This window comes from Stegodyphus dumicola, chromosome 3 (assembly GCF_044657685.1).
Source record: "Stegodyphus dumicola isolate Sdum_Otavi_A_Nest chromosome 3, ASM4465768v1".
In the NCBI taxonomy this organism is placed as follows: Eukaryota; Metazoa; Arthropoda; class Arachnida; order Araneae; family Eresidae; genus Stegodyphus; species Stegodyphus dumicola.
In genome coordinates, this window is record NC_140770.1 from 20,024,150 (window position 1) to 20,043,494 (window position 19,345).

At 33.9% G+C, this 19,345-nt stretch overlaps 1 protein-coding gene across 1 annotated transcript; it reads right to left on the bottom strand.

Moving 5' to 3' along the window:
* Nucleotides 1-3,701: 3,701 nt before the first annotated feature.
* LOC118182012 (uncharacterized) lies at nucleotides 3,702-18,856 on the bottom strand. The gene is made up of 5 exons (XM_035351270.2): nucleotides 18,698-18,856; nucleotides 16,219-16,355; nucleotides 12,005-12,087; nucleotides 6,453-6,545; nucleotides 3,702-3,891 (listed from the first exon to the last, which is right to left on the bottom strand). Exons 1-5 carry the CDS (start codon nucleotides 18,815-18,817, stop codon nucleotides 3,764-3,766), a joined length of 561 nt encoding a protein of 186 aa, XP_035207161.1. The 5' UTR covers nucleotides 18,818-18,856; the 3' UTR covers nucleotides 3,702-3,763.
* Nucleotides 18,857-19,345: the final 489 nt, after the last annotated feature.

Consider the following 19,345-nt stretch of genomic DNA (forward strand, 5'->3'; position numbering starts at 1 on the left):
AATATAATGCAGGACTCTATTTTATGGCAACAGTTTGAAAAGTGAACCGACATTTATCCGTCCGACGCAAAATGCCAAAACGAAACTAATAGTCCTTCGGGATTCAAATCCCTTTGGACTAAAAATGAAAGCAAATGTCAAGTCATATTTGAACCTCATCACATCAACAGAATCTAAAAAAACTCAAAAAAAAAAAAAAAAAAAAAAAAAAGTTTTGTGTTGTATTGGCTTGTTTGACTTTAGTACAAAACACTAAGCTTACCTACCAGTAGCAAGAAATGCTTTCGTAGTTGATTTTTGAGAAAAGGAAAACAAAATGACAAAATAGCAAAAGGAAAACTGTCTTTCAAAATTCTGGCTTTAACATTTAAGCCATCCGGGAATAGAATACAGAGGATAGAATGCAGCCGGGAATAGAATATTTAGTGTTTAGCGTTTTTAACACCTGGTGAGCTGAAAACTCTTCCCCCCCCCCGAAAAAAAGGAGGGAGAGAAGCCAGTTTATGTGGTAATAAATGCCATAGAATAACTTTTAAACTTCTTTTCTAATATTTATTTATAAGGTAGTAGTTTTAACATAGTATGATTTCCACAAATATTTTCGCCATTACAGGTGAAAATAACGAGGAGAAAACGAAGTATGGGGAAAATTATTGTACAGTAAGACCTTCACCTAAAGCACGGAATACGTTCCAATGAGGTTCCGCACTAAACGAAAGAGCGTGAAACTAGCCTCACCTTAAATCGTAATTAATGGCTATGTTACCGTGAAAGACCGAAATTGGAGAATGTCGACTTTCACCGGAGAATATCAACATTCACCAAATACGTCGGTGAAAGACCGAATATTTCACTACATTATTTTATATTCGGACCCTCACCGGTGTATGTCGACAATCACAGATATGCTCTGGTGAAAGTCTAAAAGAGAGGTCATAAAGTGCAATAATAGTTTAAGTTGTTGCAATAAATAAGATTTGAATCACATAATTTAGTAAGTTTTTTATTGCTGTTATTTTATATTCTCATTTAAAACGTACTGTATAATTAAGTAAGTTTTTAACTTGTATTACTTTCCTTTCTCATTTTGAATGTATTGTGTGTTTTAGGTTCTCATGTTCTTAAGTTCTTATTTCAAGTTTCAAGTGCGTTTATTCGCGACTGAATGACGGAGAAGAAAATATGATATTGTTATATGTTCAACATTCACCATTAGTACATGGTGAATGTCGACACTGACCGGTGTAAGTCAGAAATAAGAGTATTTGGAAAATATTTCGGACATACACCAAGCGACTATGTGATTGTTGACATTCACCGGTGAAAGTCGACATTCTCCAGATTTCGGTGTTTCACCGTAACAGATATATGTCAAACATAAGCGAGAATAAGAAAATTTATCAGTTTACTTTTTTGTTCTATTTTGCAACATTTATTGTTAAATATTCTTTAATCGCATTAATTATATAATATACTACTAATGTCGATTTTTATTTATGAAATCTTCATGAAAATAAAAAAAAGTTCCAGTAAAGAAATTATGTTTATGACAGGAAATGTTCTTTCTCACTAAAATTTTTTTAGCCTAGAAGGGCTATTAGTATTGATATGGCATTTTGCGTTGAACTACTAAAAACGTGGTATCACTTTTGAAACTGTTGCTGCCAAATATTATCGCTCTGTATTAAAGAAATTAAATAATGAAGAATCTGCATGAATGTATGTATGTTTCTCTCATTGTGAAAAAGCCATCAGGTTTTGAGTAATGTAGTCCTCTATCCGAACATGGGCACCTGAAAACCTGAATTTTGAATTTAAAGTTTGTTTTACTTCCTATTTCACATTTTGTAAGCCTTTATTAAATTTCCGATTAACAAACTCAATGATTTCAAAGCGAGCAGTAGCAACACTGTACGGAAAGAGAAACTTTATCTCCAGCGCGCGAGACTGTCTGTCGGAAATTTTAAAGCTATGCTGTTTTTAAATATTTTATGGTATTGCTACTGAATTGGATTTTATATGGTTTAATTGAGAAAAATATGATGTTCAATAAATAAAGCTAACACACAAAACGTTAAAAAAACTCCCCTTTGGGTGTTAATATAAAATCTGAAAGTTTTCAGATTTTTATATTTTCAAATTATTATTTTTTTTCATATATAAAATAATTTTAGAAACACCTCTGTTAGAATTTGTACAAGTATCATTTCAGTTTGATCCTATCTAAGCAAAATTTAATTTCTTGTTCCAATAAACAGAAAGATTTATAAAGCTAAATTGTGGATTACATTTTGTTACGTTTCATTGTCCATGGATTTTCTAAATTTATATCAACATAATGAAAGGCTTGCCTCTACTTCTTGCTTTTAAAATTTGCATTTTATTCGGCCATGGAATAATGTATAATTTCTCTAATTAAAATAAATTAAGTATTTTTTACATATTTAAAATAAATATTTTGAAGAAGAATACCTTAATTTAATTTTTACCATGTTATTTCTATTGTATCAACGAATCTAAATTCATGAAATTAGCAAAGCCTCAAGTTTAGTGTAGGTTTTAGTGAAAACTCTATTGATTTTTAGGGCAAGAAGGCACAGGTCCCTCTTCATCAGGAATCTGGTAAGATTTCTTTGATCATGAGGAAGAGGGAACTGTACCTGTTTGCCTAGAAATTGATAGAATTCTGACTAAAATTTACGCCTAACACTAGGTTGTTGCTTTATAATTTTTATGTTTTAGTTTGGCGTGTTTCTCTTTTGTCTTTAAATCTAAATTAATTTTAATCTGGGTGTTTATCAACGAGATATTTAGGTTACCAGGAAAACAATGTTCCTTAAGTTTTTGAATTACAACTAAATAAAGACTACTGCGCGTTATGGAATCAGTAAAATGTAAAATAATACATGTTTTCGAATTTGATATTTGCTTTCGTGTTTCGCAGTTATTAACAGTGCAAATCAAAAACAAGTGTACTTTTTGGTGCATTACAAGCGATTTGAAATTCTGCAAATGCAACTCTGTTATAAAAATCCTTTTTTTTCTATGTTGGTATTAATCAATTTAGTATCTAGATATAGTAGAAATAGCCTTAATGTGTGCTGTATTATTGTTATTGTTTATAGCCTTGAGCACCATAGAGGTGATAGTAGGAGTTTCTTGTGAGCACCCGAGAGATGGGAAGGTCCGAGGGTCTTATAAAATTTTTTTCCTATCACAAACCTCTCGAGAGGACGTTCGGCTGGCCGCATATTTAGAGGTGGCATCTCAAAAAACCTACATGTTAGAACTGGTGTCAAATGAAGACTGGCCGTACGCTACCAGTTGGATGGCATTCTTGGACAGCATAGACTGCCTTTCCGGGAAGCAGGAAACGGGTCCTGTACTTTACATTCCCTGAATCGAGACTCCCAGAATATAGATTTCAGCCAGTAGAATAAACGACGCGACGGGGGAGGGGGATTAAGGATAAACATAAAACTGGACAAAACGTGATAAATTCAGGGCATAAGACCATTTTATCTAGAAATGGTTCTGTCTACGAAAAGTTGGTTGAAGTGCAAACCTAGATTAGATTCTTTTACATTCTTCATTTCAGGAAATGAAAAGTTTTATTATAGGCTTTTAACAGAAGACACTAAAATCTCTAGTTAGTTTGTGAGGCTGTGAGTAATCGCATTTAATGAGAAAAAAAAAAGCAATGAATTTCAACACTTCATATTTAATGAATAATCTCAATTTTTATATCCAATGCAAAGCAATGTTAACAATTTTCTTTGGTGTCGAATTTCAAACGTTCTGTATCAAACTGTAATGACTTCAGCTTCTGCAGCAAACTCTTCTTTTTAGCATCACTGAGTTGATCGTCCCTCGTTATAACCGAAACCAGTGCTAGAGAAAATAATTTGCAAAATTATTGTCTTTAATAATAATAATAATAATAATAAATTTTTCTGCTTAGCGAAATGTTAATCTGCGAGATATGCATTAATTTTATGACAAACAGTTAGACACTGAAAATATAAGCAATTGAAAATAAGTTCATAATCAGTTCCAATATCTATAAATTTGTAATTAAATTAAGAAGTGTAAGCTGTTTTACCATCCGATTTAATTACGATTTAGCAAACTTGTGTGTTTTAGGAGATCTTGTTGTTCTAGCTGTCATGAAAAGGAAACTATCATACTAAACCATGCAACTTCTCGCATAGACGGGAAGAAATAGCACACAGGCAAAAGGTTTTTACTTTATGAACTCTTTAACAAAAATGCACATACTTCGTGCTGAAAATGACACTGATTAATTGCAGTGAAAGGCTTAAGGGTAAATTAACAGTAGCTTAAATGGCAATGAGTTGTGCTGGATTGCTTAAAACTAACAAGCTGACTCAGAAACCTAAGCCGGTACACTTTAAATAAAGGGCTAGAAGGTCTGTCAGCAACTCAGAGTAACAGCAGCAAGGACAAAGTAGCAACGTGAGCTATGCTAGCGAAATCACACTCTAACACACTAACTTCCAGGTCCCTCAAGTACCGCGATTAACGTGCTAAATGCACGTTGTTTTCCGGCCGTTTTGGTGTTATTGCCTCAGTGGGCGCTTGAACTAGAGTGACTAGTTGGCTGATGGGTCCAGCAGGACAACTAGGATGGTTGAAGGGTGAGTAATTGATACATAAAACAGTGTTATAACAGTTCTAGTTGATATGCAGAATAACTTGGATAACAGTACTGATGACAGCAAGATGTAAGATTATACATAATTAGTTGCAGAAGGCAGAGAATGAATTTATGCACTAATCGTAGGTGCTAAAGTTCAGTAACAGGAGCTATATAGCACATCGAGCAGAATCCGGGAACATGTGGATGGTCACCCACTCAAGTGCTGTCTCTGGAAAATGCTGCTGGAATGTGCAGGAATTAAACTATGAAAATAAAATACATTTGTATAAAATACTGCATAACTACAAGAACGTTTAAGTGTGAAAATCCTGGCTTTCACTGCCGATGAAGCCTTTCTGAAGGCGAAGATATAAATCTTCGTGGAGCACGTCGTATTGAAAAGTTCATAAAAACATTTATTTGGTCACGAAATTGTGCACTCTGGAAGAATTTTCTGTTACCTTTCCTGATAAAGTTATCCAATATATCCAGTTTGAAGTCAGCTTGTGGAAGTCTATTTCGAACGAAATAGTGTGCCTTAGTGCTGATCCTCAAAAATCTGTTTTGCACAACTTGAATTTGTGTATACCTGAAGGAATAACAGTAGCCTAATGAGGCGAAGCACAAGTCATCACGGGTCTAATACCTGAAGTGTAGATGAGTGTTTTCTTTGAAAGATCCAGCTTTGAGTATTTCCGTATCATTGAAAATAGACACACTGACTTTAATTGCTTTGCATCTCACGTCATAAATGTAATGTAACCATGTGAGTTTGACATTAATGATGATTCCTAGGTAATTAGCCTTTGGAACAATCGGTTCCGGCTCGTTGAAAAGGAAAAGATTTTTCTTTAGCTTTAAATTCCGCTTTTTCCGTCTAACAAGCAGGATCTATGACTTTTAATCGTTAATACATATTTGCCAATAGCTACACCACTCTCCAATACACGGAATGATGGTTTGCAGCAGATTAATGGCTCTAATTAACCTTCTCTTTTCGCCCGTTTAATTACTTTTCTTCCCTTTAACTTAATTTGCATCCTGGCGAGTTCATGCGAAGGGAAATTGAGGTGTACAGAAAAGATAACAAAAGTTAGAATAATTGATTATTCTAACTAAGGGAAACCCTACAGTTTGACCATGCTATTTTTGAGAAACATTAGAAATTATCTGACAGATTGTAGTAGTAAATATACTTTTAAATAGATATTACGAGCAGAGAATCAAATTTATATACCGTATTCTAGATGTCTTATAAGCCTTTGCCTAAAATTAATTATTGATTCATATTAGAGTTCAAGTATTGTTTTCTCGTAAAATAACACATAATATATGAACTTTAGTTAAGTAATTTCTGCAAAAACACTAGTTACATTTGCTGCGCCGTGGCAACTTCATCCCTTTGGCTAGTACAGTTACACAAGCGACCCATAAACTATCGGCGACAAACAGACACTTAAGCCTCCTATAATAAAGATATTTATTTATTTCATTTTATTTGTTTTTTCATCGTTGCCGGTTTTTGTCGGTTGTATATTTCCGAAATATATTATATGTATAGATGTTAAATTTATTTATTAAATGTTAAATGCACGTGCTCTGGTATTTTTAATTTTTCTGGCTTAGCTTTCTGATAATATTCGTCACGCGCTGCACTGCACTAGGAATAAAACAATTTAAAGTTACGCAAGAAACCAATAAACTATCGGCGACAAACACTTGAATATATATAAGATAATATACGAATCTAAGTTACGTAATTTGTGCAAAAACACTAGTTAAATTTACTTACCAGATTTGTTAAATGGAGAATTATTACAGACATGAGAAATTACATAATCATCATACTTTGCATCGACAACGTGAAAGGTATCGTCCCGTCCCACTATAATTTGTGTAAACAAATAAATATGTAAGTAAGTAACTATAAAAATAACATAAAATTAATTGACAGTAAGTAACATATAATAAATTAAAATTGTTTCATTAATGATTAAAAGTGCTCAAACATTGTCACCGATGGACTTGACGAACTGCTATATTCATATTTATGAGACTTAAGTTCCCTATATTTTTGTTATGTTTGTGTTTTAATCGAGGATTATGATTATTGATGTTCGTTTTACTTCTACGAAACTCTTTGGAACTTCTTAAGTGTGTGTTTGTATTTTTAACTGGCAATTCTAGTTTTGAATTTCTTTTGAATGTAACTGTTATTGCATAATAATAATAATATATTAGTTTTTATATTATTAATAAATTCTATAGTTTAATTATGTGGCTTGAATTTAAATTCAATATCGCTCTTGACAAAATGGAAGGAATAACATAACTTCAGCACTATTGGAATCAACAGCAAAACCTAGATACTTGAGAATTACAAATGCATCTGGCACTGGACCTAACAACCTGCAGATTTTGCTCAGCTACGAGAGCATCTGGAGCTGAGAAAAGACTTCATCTTTTTCAGCTCTGCCCAAAATGACGTTTTCAAGTTCGCCCCCATTGTTAAATCTAGTCATGCTTCTCTCACTAACCACAGATGTTTACAAAGCTGAGCTGTTAGACCACTAGTTAATGCATATACAATCTGTGTCCTGGTATGAGACATGCATGTTACCTATAATATATCGATTATTTTTCCTTTCGGAATGAAATACGCGTATATATTCACAGCTGTTAAGAGTTTCATATGAGCTCTATAATAAAAGGCGCTACATGAAACTATGAACATTCTTTTTTAACAAGGACGGCCTTTCGTTCAAACTACTACAAGTACCCGAAACAATCACGGGTGCAGATTTCCCAAATGCATTCTTTCAGTTCATTGTAGACAGCGTATCTTAATAGGCTAATGGATGCTTCTTTGCTAGGAAGTAAACATGATGTCATTTGAAGTCGACACACCTTTTTTGTGCTTAATTGGACTTCGATGTAAGGAGACGAATGGGACGGGTAATAGACGGAGACGGGCGTTTCGGTATTTACATTATACAAGTTAACGAAGACTTCGGTTTTTGTAAAGGTTACATGTTGAACTGTCCAATTATACTCAATTACACTGAAAAACCACTTAAGAAACTTACTTACTTAAGTTACTTACGTTTGCGTGAAAGAATAGAAAGAAAGCAATAAAATTCAATGGTTAACGAAAAAACCAGTACATGAAAGTAATTAGTATACTCGAACGTTTATAATTCCTTGAAAACTCAAAATTTATTTCCGGTGAGCACTGATACCTCTAAAAGACTGTATGGTAAAATATTGTGAAAAGAAGTTAAAATGTTTCATGCAAGTATGTGCATTATATATATCCTAAGTACAGTGGAACCTTGGTACACGAACACCTTGGATAACGAACAAATCGTTTCAAGAATAAATTTTCCAAATAAAGAATGTATTGAATGATGAAAGATTTCTCAAGCTGGGAAGAAGAGAGCTGACAATAAATGACACTGTTTAATACAGTTAATGCAATAAAGGGAATGTCTTCAGAAAAAGAAGATGGAAAGAAACATATTAGTGGTTATTTTATTCGTAAAATGTGGAAAATGTGCAAATTCCCCCTTTAAACAAAAAAGAAACAGATTTTCGAAGGCGATTCAGTATTTCTCATTCAATTCATTCAGTCCTCACTTCACTAAAAGGCTAAAATGTAATACAAAACTCGAAATATCTACATAAAAAATTACGAGGTAAATCTTAAACACTTATTTCATAGAGTAAATTCTAGAATGGATTAAGCATAATTTAATTCGCAATAAAAAAAGAAGGCTTTATCTTTGTTGTTACAAAGCTTAGTCGCTCTAGATTGGCAACAAATCTATTATTCTTCTGTTTCAAATGTGCGCCATGTTATTTAAAAATTAGGCTTAACCGCACTTAAACAGCTATTAAATTGTTGATAATTCTACAAATATTGCTTGCAAAATTCCTAGGCATAAAAACATTAACCGGAAGATAAGAACAATATAATACAATCATTTTTAAAGCAAAAAGTGCACAATTTACAAACATATAAGAGTAAACAAAATGAGATCACTGAGCAGGGTAGCAGAGGGGTTATATATATAAATATATTTATATATGTTTGGTGAGGCCGATTGCAACTAAAATGTGAGTTGCACATCTGCATATTATAGCAGTCCTATATACAAAATTTCAACGTTCTGTGGCTACTCGTTTTTGAGTTACGCGAAATACGTACGTACAAACACCACGAAAAATTCTTTTCAGAATTCCTTTTAAAGCAGTTTTACAATTTTGTTGGAGGAAAAGAGTCTTTTATTCTGTCCTTACGTACAGATGTCAGGCAAAAACATCGTTAAATTGCATTCGATAGCGGTCAGAATGGATATTTTCGTTCAAATATGCTGCTTGAAATTTTTCGCAATTACAATACTTCCTTTTTACTTCAAGAAAGTAAGTACTTTTTAAAGTACTTACTTTCTTGAAGTAAAAGTTCTTGAAAGTTTTTACTTCAAGAAAGTACAAGGAAGTAAAAAGGAAAGGAAAATAGGTTGCCATTAATTAAGACGTTCGCCAAGTAAATTATTCTTGGCGCAAACTGAAAAAAATGCGCAAAGATAAATTTTGAAATTTCTTCATAAATTTCCTACCAAAGGTTACAAAATTTGTATCTAGGCATAATTTAAGTCATAGAATCGAAATATAGGAAAAAAAATTGGCATGTATTCGGGCATTCGCTATATTGGATTACTGGTATTTGACAGTACTGACATTTGACATTTGATAGTTTTGATTTACTGACATTTGACATTTGATGGCAATTACTTCCGAATTATGGCGTTGGCTGTATTAAATATATGAAAAAAAATTGGCAATTCTAGAAAACGTGCGATTTTGTGTTAAAGTATCTATGTTAGAAAAATTACATATATAAATCTAATAAATATCCTAAGCCGCGATTTCGAGACAAGGGAAACACAAACTAAATTTCGATAATCAGTCCAGTAGAATGGGAGATATAGAACTGTCCCATTCTTTTTTTTTTTTTTTTTTTTGTGCAAGATATACTTCTTTGTTCTAGATGTCCTGGAATTTGAATCGCCAATCAACCGACATATACCACCAAAAATCTGGCTGTCTGCTGTTATACATCGTAACGTGTTCATATATTAGCCCCGGCTGCCTGTTCCTATACGTCGCCACGTATTCTTATATTTGCAACATGCTGCATTTTTTCCTCCTGCCGAGTGTTCTTATATGATTCATTTATGAAGAGGATTTTGAATTCGCATTTTTACTTGTTTGTACGAAGTTAAAAAGGAAGTGTTGTAATCATGAAAGGTTTCAGTCATGATATTTTAACAAAATATCCATTTTCACCACTATCAAATGCAATTTAACGATGATTTTGCCTGACACATGTAGTACATAAGGACAAAATAAAGGACTCTATTTCCCCCAAAAATTATAAAACTGATTTAAAATGAATTTTGAAAAGAATTTTTCGTGGCGTCTGTGCGTACGTACGTACGTATCTTGCATAACTGAAAATCGAGTAGCCTCAGAACGTTGAAATTCTGTATATAGGACTGCTATAACATGTATATTTGCAGCTCATATTTTGGTCGCAATCGGCCGCACGAAAAGTACATAAATATATGCATGTATATATCCTATATCCACTCTGCTATTCATCTCAGTAATCTCAATTTCTTTACTCTTATACGTTTGTAAATTGTGCATTTTTTTGCTTTAAAAATGATTGAATTATGTTGTTCGTTTCTTCCGGTTAAGGTTTTTATGTCTTCAGTAATTCTGCATGCGATATTTGGGGAATTATCAATAATTTAAATGTTGTTTAAGTGCTGCTATTTGTGATTATTTTGTCATGGCGGCCATGTTTGTTAACATTTAAAACTTGACAGAATAGTGAATTTGTTGCCAATCTATAGAAACTGAGTTCGAAACAACAAAGATAACGCCTTCTTTTATTATTGCGGCTTAAATCATGCTTAATCCAACCTCGAATTTATTCGAGGAAATAAGTGTTTAAGATTCACCTCCTAATTTTTCATATAGATATTTTGAGTTTATATGTATTTTAGCCTTGTCGCGAAGTGATGACTGAATTATTTGAATGAGAAATATCGAAATCGTCTGTGAAAAGCTATTTGTTTCTTTGTTTGTTTAATTTTATTTATACATCGCTTTAGGTATTTGAATAGAACATGTGGCAACGATTAGGTAATTCTGCAAACTGATATAATGTCTGTGAATTCTGAGTTATAAAATGAGTGAAATGTGATTCTGTTAAGGAAACTTATCTCCAGACGGCCACTATGGTAAAAACATATGGTGGGTTTTAAACAGTGTATTCTATTTTAGTTTAAGGGCTATCGACGAGGTAGATTTAATTCAATCCAATAAGTTTAAATGAAATGCAAGAAAAAATGCGCATAATTTAATATTCCGTACAAGGAAGTCATGTGGTGTATACGTCAGATTTTTTTCATTGTTCACAAGAGGAAAAAAAGGATCATCGTTTATACTAGTTGCAAACAATTTTGACAAAGTGCTTAAACTACATTTGGCGTTATTATCGCTTATAACAAATATGCAAAACTTCATAACGCACCAAAATGTCAATTCACGTATATCTTAGGATATTTTGAATAAAACACTCTAATGATTTTTAGGTATGCTAAGGAATATATCTATTTAAAATGATGAAAAAATTTTATACAATATGATTCAAAATGGTTTTCGAAAAATTTATAAAAATTTACTTAAAAATACAAATTAAAAAACTAAGTCATAAAAAATGGGCGAACCGTATTTGGAATGAACAATAAATTTCCAAATGTGAAAGAAAGAATGAAATAAGTTTCATAAAGAAAGAGATATTAATAAATATTGTACCAAATTTAATTAACATGGAGGAGCTAAAATTTTGGGAGCTAAGTATTTAAAAACTGCTCGTGCGATTTTTACAAAACTTGGCACTTTGGCGTAATTTGAGTCGTAGACTCGAAATATAGAAAAATATTGGTATGTTATTTCAGAAAAATGTAAGATTTGGTGTCAAAATACCTAAGCTAGAACAATGTTATATATAAATCTAATATATATCCTATGTCGGGCTTTGGAGACTTGGAAAATGCAAGTTAAATTTCGACAATCGGTCCAGTAGAACGGAAGTTATAGAACAGTCCCACATTTTTTGAGCAACTTGTACAAATTAAAGTTATTAATAACTGTGTATTCATGAAAGGTAAACAGCACATAACTTTAACTCTCTTCGCTAACGTTTCAGTTACATATAATCAATACAATTTTTATTGTTTTAATGTTGATAAAAATGCAAAAGAAATATACCAGCAGGCATCGTGGATCGTACTGTTCCAGGACTATCAGGATCGCTGCTCAATTTACCTTCGAGAGTACGTCTTTCCTCTGATCTATGTTAAATATGGAACAAGATATTTTAAAATGGATTGGAGACATTTTATATTATTTCAATAATTAAATGAACTGTACAGTATGAGGAAATATTTGAATTTAATTACATATAAATAATCATTTATGTAACATTTTTAATCCGAATCTGAAGCAAAGTTTTTTACTTTGAGAAAATAGATTCAACTTTTTTATTTGTTTATGAGCATTAGAGAACTAATTAAGATACAATAACATGACGAACAAGTATTAATTTAGAAGTCAAACAACAAAAATAAGCGTTACGTTTTCAAATTTTGACAGGACTAATTTCGATGGTTTTACCCAACCATCATCCTCAGCTGCAAAAGCGCAAATGGACGATATAATATATAATGATTAGGTAAGATATTACAAAAGAGACTGCATAGGAGTTAAGCAACTGGCGCCTGCTGTTGTTGACACTAGAGCGGAAACATGATTTCGTTAAAGGTTGGAGGCATAGATGCTTTGGAATTAGGGTCTTTTTCTAGGACAGAAAGAATTAGTTGAATGTGAAATGCCTCCAGAAAATCTAATTCACCAAAGGAAGATAATTTTTGAATAATGCTTTTGAAGCTGAGGATCATTGTTCGGTATAACCATCCAAACTAGTCCTGTGAAAATTTGAAATCATAAAGCTGATTTTGTGGTTTGACTTCTAAATTAATTAAATTAGAGAACTATTCCAATTCTCAAGGCAAGCTTATGGTTAGGGAGTAGTTTCATAAACAATTACTACACATATAGTTGTGCTTTGAAAAAACGTTTTCGTATGCTGGCACTGAAACAGAGGCGAGAACAAAATGAAATACACTCTTGTGCAAAAATTAAGGACGAGACGGTTTTTTCAATATAACTTTGTACAAAAGCTTTCCAAATCAACACATTTAATACCGTAAGATCTCCAATACGTAAGAACATGAGTAATGTAATCAACACTTACTAAAAGAGAAATCAGAGGGATAAAAAGAAGCTTTATTGAAAAAGTAGCATGGAGCGCAATGCGACTGAAGGCCGAAACATCCCTGTGATGGGTGTCCAGTAAGAAACATCCGGTCTTTAATAGGGGATATGATCTCCCCTGACTGCTAGGCAGGTTTCACAGCGTCTGCCCATGCTGAGAATGAGGGTGTCAATGAGTTGCTGAGGCATTGCTGCCCATTCGTCTTGCAGCGCCAATCGAAGCTCCGGAATCGTTACTGGTGGTAAGGTACGAGCTGCCAAGCGTCTGCCTAGAAAATCCCATACATCCTCGATGGGATTGAGATCCGGAAATCGTGCCGGCCAATCCATACGTTCAATATCCTCACTCTCTAAGAGCTGTTCGGCAGCTACTGTGCGATGACATGGTGCATTGTCGTCCATGAAAAGGAACTGCGGACCCATAGCGCCTCTAAAAAGACGCACATATGGAAGAAGAATCTCGTTACAATAACGGGTCCCGTTGACTGAACCTGCGTCGAAGACGTGAAGGTCTGTACGACTACCAAGCATGATGCCTCCCCAAACGAGAACACCGCCACCTCCATACCTGTCCCTTTCAATGATGTTCGAGGGAGGATTGCGGCTTCCCCGCTCTCTCCAGATGAGTATGCGATGAGAATCGCTACTCAGACTGAATCTGCTCTCATCTGTAAAGAGTACTCGTCCCCATTCATTGTCTCTCCAATTCCCGGCACCACAGAGAACGCCTTCTCCGATGGGCAGGCGTTAGAGGTACACACCGTACAGGGCGTCGTGCAAACAGACCACCACCGTGCAGTCTTCTGGCCACGGTAAAACGCGATATCGGTCGTCCAGTCGCCTGTGTCGTGTGTCTAGCGATTTTTCCCGCTGTCTGCCGCCTGTTTCTTCTGGCCTGTAAGGCAATATACCGGTCATCTGCGGGTGTGGTTCCTCGTGGACGACCACTACTAAACCCCCGGATAGCTGTTCCTGTAGTTTGAAATTGTCTTCAAAGTCGTGAAACGATGCTGTGAGCAATTCCGAACTCTGCAGCCACACTTGTCACACTGCGGCCTTCCTCCAACTTCCCAATGATTCGACCTCGGGTAAGAGCATCCAGATGTCGTCTAACTGACTAATTATTCGCCATTTCTCGCTGAGGCAGCAACTCGGTGTGATTTTAACTGCTATACGGCGTGCAATCTCTTTGCAAGAAATACTGATCTTACACCGACAACATGCTGTATACTACTCAGACATTCCCCCATTGCGTCTACCTGCATATCTGCGCATGTGCTACCGTACATCACCTTACTTAATCTCCTGATTGGTCTTTCTGTCTGCTCTGCCTCTTCCTTCAGCTGATATGCTAATTTTTCGACTTTGTCCTTAATTTTTGCACACCAGTGTAATTCTCTTACAGAAACGAAAACACAGGGCAGTCGTTGCATGCATAAGGTTACGTTTATGATAATCACTTCTTTTATAGGAATTAAATTCGTTTATTCTTTTCTTCCTTTAAAGATTTTGTTTATTAAAGAAACACAATAAGTTTCCCATGTACCTCATAATATCACATGGGGCTTACAGAAGTAAGTATGAAACACAATACAAAATAAACAGAAGAAACTGAAATAAAATTAAGGATGATTACCAAGTTTTACAATGAATTGACAAAAAGAGTTAAAAACACCTCTCTCGGAAATAAATTGGTAAAATTCCTATAAATATTTAAGGTAAAAAACATCAGGTGAATGCAGTGACTTACAGAGTCTAGTTCTGCTCGGTAGCGTAAAGTAACGAGCGTTCAAAAGACTGTACGACGAATTATCCCGAGGTCTTGACAACAACAGACAAGGGCAGAAGTTTGTAAAGGATAGGACCCATTGTTCAATCACATTTAGTTGAACAAGCGGCCCCACTTGGTCTTTTTTAAAGCCAACAGATTTGGCTGAACTCAAAAAGGCAAAGTTGAAATTCAAATAAAATGTAATTTTACAAGTCCTACGGCTCACATGATAAATTAACGCGAAGGATGGCTCTAACTGGTACAAGCCGGCGGAAACAAGCTTAATGGCTAGAAGCACTTAACGCTACAGAATCGAATCGTTAGTAACAACGTGACCCTCAAGCAGGAATAGCATCTCTAAAATTATCTTCCGAAATCTCTGCTAAAATACACTCTTCTTTCTTTCATAATTTAAATACACGCTCGCTATCTGACAAGCATTCTGGAAGGAAATGGTGGGTAAAAACTAGAATGAAAGGAAAGTTTATTTAACTAAAACTTAATGTTTGTTAAAACAAATAAATTCTTACAAATAAAGTTATTTTGTTCTGAGACTGCAATAAATGACTTTAGAAAGACGCTATTCAAAAAATGAATTAAGACTGATAACATTTGCATTTATCAAATTAAATACCTTGTATATTATATAAGTGGTTAAGCAATTCAATCCGGGGATTATTTTTCTTTTTGAGAAAAACAACATAACAATCTTATTTATATGACAATAAAGATTACAGATAATTAAATAATACGTAGTGTGCTTTAAGTGCTCGGTTTGTAAAGCAGTTATAATTTGAAATTAAATTAAAGACCTTATGTCACGTAAAATGGTAACATTTTGGAAATTTGAAAATACAAACCAAGTGGAGGTAAAAGTTAAAGATATTACCAAAGGATAACAAAGGACATATTTTTTTCTGATTTTTTTAACATCCAGCGGGACTTCCGAAGTTTCAATACTTTATAAATACTAGTTTTAATAACTTAATAACAAAAAATTAACTTTTTAATACATATTATTAGCAACATGCATTAAATTTTCAAAACATTTTAGCAATTATTTTCTGAGTTATAAGAAATTGAGTATAAATAATAATAACTGCATTTAAAGATTCTAATACATTGGCTCTTTGAATGTGTATGGAAACTCAGAAAAACCTTTTTACCACATGTAATAATCACGACATTGGTGATAATATTTACTTATGAGCAAAGAGTATTTTTGCTAAAACTTTAAAATCAATTTTTAGAAGAATTCTGTCAAAATATAGGAATCTGTAGCTTTAAATTATTTTTAAGACACGGAAAAGGAAGTGTTTTCATTCAATATTAACACATACACATAAAAAAAGAAGAAGGAAAAGGAGATCTTACTTACGTTTCATTTTTCCTTAGATAGCTTATTGTGAAGTGAACATCGTCGCCTACTACCGTCATATGATATTTGTAACATCTCTCTGAGTTTACATTTTCAAACGTGTAGGGATATACGAACACATGCCATCTACCGGCAAGCTGTTGAAAAACGAAAATTATCAGATTTAAATAAAAGGTTTTAGCAGTCTGCAGAACAATATTAAGCACAGATGAAAGGCGGCGATGTAATTTTCCATAAAACGCTTTTCACAATTTGACATTCTGCTTATATGCGCAAAAATGCATTAATACAGAATTGAGGCGTTCAGCAGGCATATCATACTTCATGTGATAAATATCCTACGTAAACAGTACTTGGTGATCAAAATAATCTCCTTCAATGTGCACTCACTTTGAATAAGGTTTTGTTAACGACAGGAGTCTTTAGCGAAAGAATACAGGAAATAATGATACGAAAAATCTGTCAACTGCAAGCTGGATCTCTCGATCGTCAACGAATTTTTCTGTGGTTAAAATGTGCTTGAGATGCCAGGAGAAGTTGTAAGCAGCGAAAGATTAGTTATCGAAATATGGCAATTGAAGAACAGTTTCATACCGCAGTTCTTTGAGAGTTTGTACTGATAATCGTACGTAATATGAGCTGATATTGCGATGTTTCTTCAAAGCACCATGTCTGTTGACCACTGCTGATGCCAGAGAATGACTGAAGAATGCCAGAGATTCTCTGGTATCAACAAAGCGATTCTCGGCATCAACAGAGACCACTGTTGATGCCAGAAAATGACAGTCTGTTAACTAAACTGTAGATTCCAGAGAATTATCTGAAGAAGGCTAAATGTAACCCTGGTCACAGGAATTTATATAGAACTGTGTAAAATTGCATGTCTGAAATCAATATTAATGGCTGAAGTATGTCGCAAAGGAATGATTGTAAATAAGCTGTGATAAATGTATGACGTATGTATTAGAAGAAAAAATTGCAAATCCAAACTATGTATTGAAACCTCTGTTGCACACTGGCCTTGTTTGCCCATGTATCTCTTTGTTTTAAGACTCAGCAATTGCCGTCTGACCAGCAACCCACCCCGGTTGTGGTGGTTTGGTTTGGTTTGGTTTATTAGTTTACGGCAAAGCACTCGAGGGCTATCTGCCTTGAGGAAGGGATGCCTTCGTGGAGGACTTTCTAAACCGGTTGTGGTGGAGTGGGTAGTAGAGAGCTTCCGGAGACAGAGGCTTTAATCCGTGTAAGGCAGTCTGCTAGACTGTAAGGCAACGGAGCCCTTGTTCTCCAGAATATAATAATAATAATAATAATAATAATAATAATAATAATAATAATGCTGTTTAGCAGAATAGCCAATCTCTATGATACTTTCGCCTGAAGGAAGATACCAAAAATCATTCCAGCACCAAAGTGCTATATTAAAGCATCAACATCTTCTGGAAAGTATGGGAGATTGTTTCGCATTGTTATTCTGGTCTTTGTTTGCTATCTACTTATTTGTTCCATTTGAAAGAGATATATTTTGACAGACTCGAATGAAAATTGAAAAGACGTATTTATAGTTATATTACGATATATCGGCTTAAAAATCCTGTTTCGAGACTAACAGCTATTTTAGTGCAAATAAATAAAGAACAATTTTGAAATTTAAAATTCTGGCTCCTAGATGCGCATGTTCAAGTAAAGAACTACATGTGTTCAAAATCTGGTGGCTTTAGTTGCAGCCATTGTTTTCACAATGTGAGAAACATACAAGACATAGAAGAAGACAGTAAAACTTTTAACAGCTTTCGATATCTGCCATGGCTGATGGTTAAGGCTTACAGATGAAGATAACAAAACTGGATGTCGACAAATCACCAATTTTTAATTTCACACACATCAAATTAATTTGGCAGACACTGATTTAATCATTATTAAATTGCTGTGTGGTTTGGTTTTTTACGAAATACTAGTAGGCATTTGGGAAGAGAAAGCAAAGCACCGTGGATGTTGACGTGATTGAAGCTAAGGAAAGGAATTGCCAGCGGTATCTATACTAAGTACGTGCAGAGAGTACTCTAAGCTATGATTTGTTAATTTTAGGTTATTATCTAATCATCGAAAGATCTCGAATTTGGGAGAACAAATAAATTTAGGGCTACAGCATCAAATCTAGAATCGTTAATTTTAAGGTTGCCAATTATTTTTAAAGCACCTATCATATTTTCTTACATTTTACATACATATATACTGATTCTTCATTATTTAACAGTGGAGAAGGGCAAAATGATATTTTTTCGAAATTTCTAAGAGAAAGATTCCAAGTAATATAATTACATCAGCAATATTAAAATGAAAATATAGCTGCGCTCCTGTAATATTTTTATGTAGAATTCAGCATCAGATATCGAGTGTTTTAAAATTCAATTTTTCAAAATTATATATCTGAGTTATTAAAATAAACATGTTTAAAAACTAACTTATTTCTCTATACCTTCGGTAGTTCGAAGTCGTCTTTTGTAGGATGCTGGTCTTTGCACACGTCAACTTCCTTAGCGTCTATAACAAGAAATAGCCCAACAAAGAAAACTACAAACTTAGTCATCGAAGCCATTATATGAATGCAGTGATTGCCACTTTAACAAAGTGATACCGGGAATAAAATGGATAAAAACGTTGGTCTAAGAATCGTTTAAATATAATGGTTTAGTCACAAACAGCTGCCTAAGTCGCACATTATCTCTCCTTTCGAAATGTTATCGAAACGAATCTGAAACTAACACAAATTAAATTGTACGATAATTTGTAGAAATATGCTTAAATATTCAATTTCTTCCGTTCCGTTTTTAGCAGGCCTATACCATCTGCCTAATATTATATAAAACAATGCCATATTAACAAATTTATATCATATTTATCATAATGTTATCATGATCCTGTTTTAAATATTTAAAATTCTTACTACAAATACCAAATGAAGTCCTAAAATGTATTTAACATGTGTTCTTTCTCGTAAGGCATATACAACAGTTTCATTTGCTGAACTGCATAAATTGCAGACATTTAGCAATCTTGCAAAACTATTACTAATTTTTTGCGAAGACACGAATATATCAGCAAATTGTTCAGTGAGTCATAAAAA

Bases quoted from the DNA above. Each gene is read 5' to 3' on its own strand.
- LOC118182012 (XM_035351270.2), bottom strand. From the start codon at position 18,817: ATGGCTTCGATGACTAAGTTTGTAGTTTTCTTTGTTGGGCTATTTCTT. The intron at 12,088-16,218 runs GTAAGTAAGATC...TATTTAACATAG, and splicing joins TATCTAAGGAAAAATGAAAC to ATCAGAGGAAAGACGTACTC. The intron at 3,892-6,452 runs GTAAGTAAATTT...TATTTTCTCTAG, and splicing joins TTCTCCATTTAACAAATCTG to CACTGGTTTCGGTTATAACG.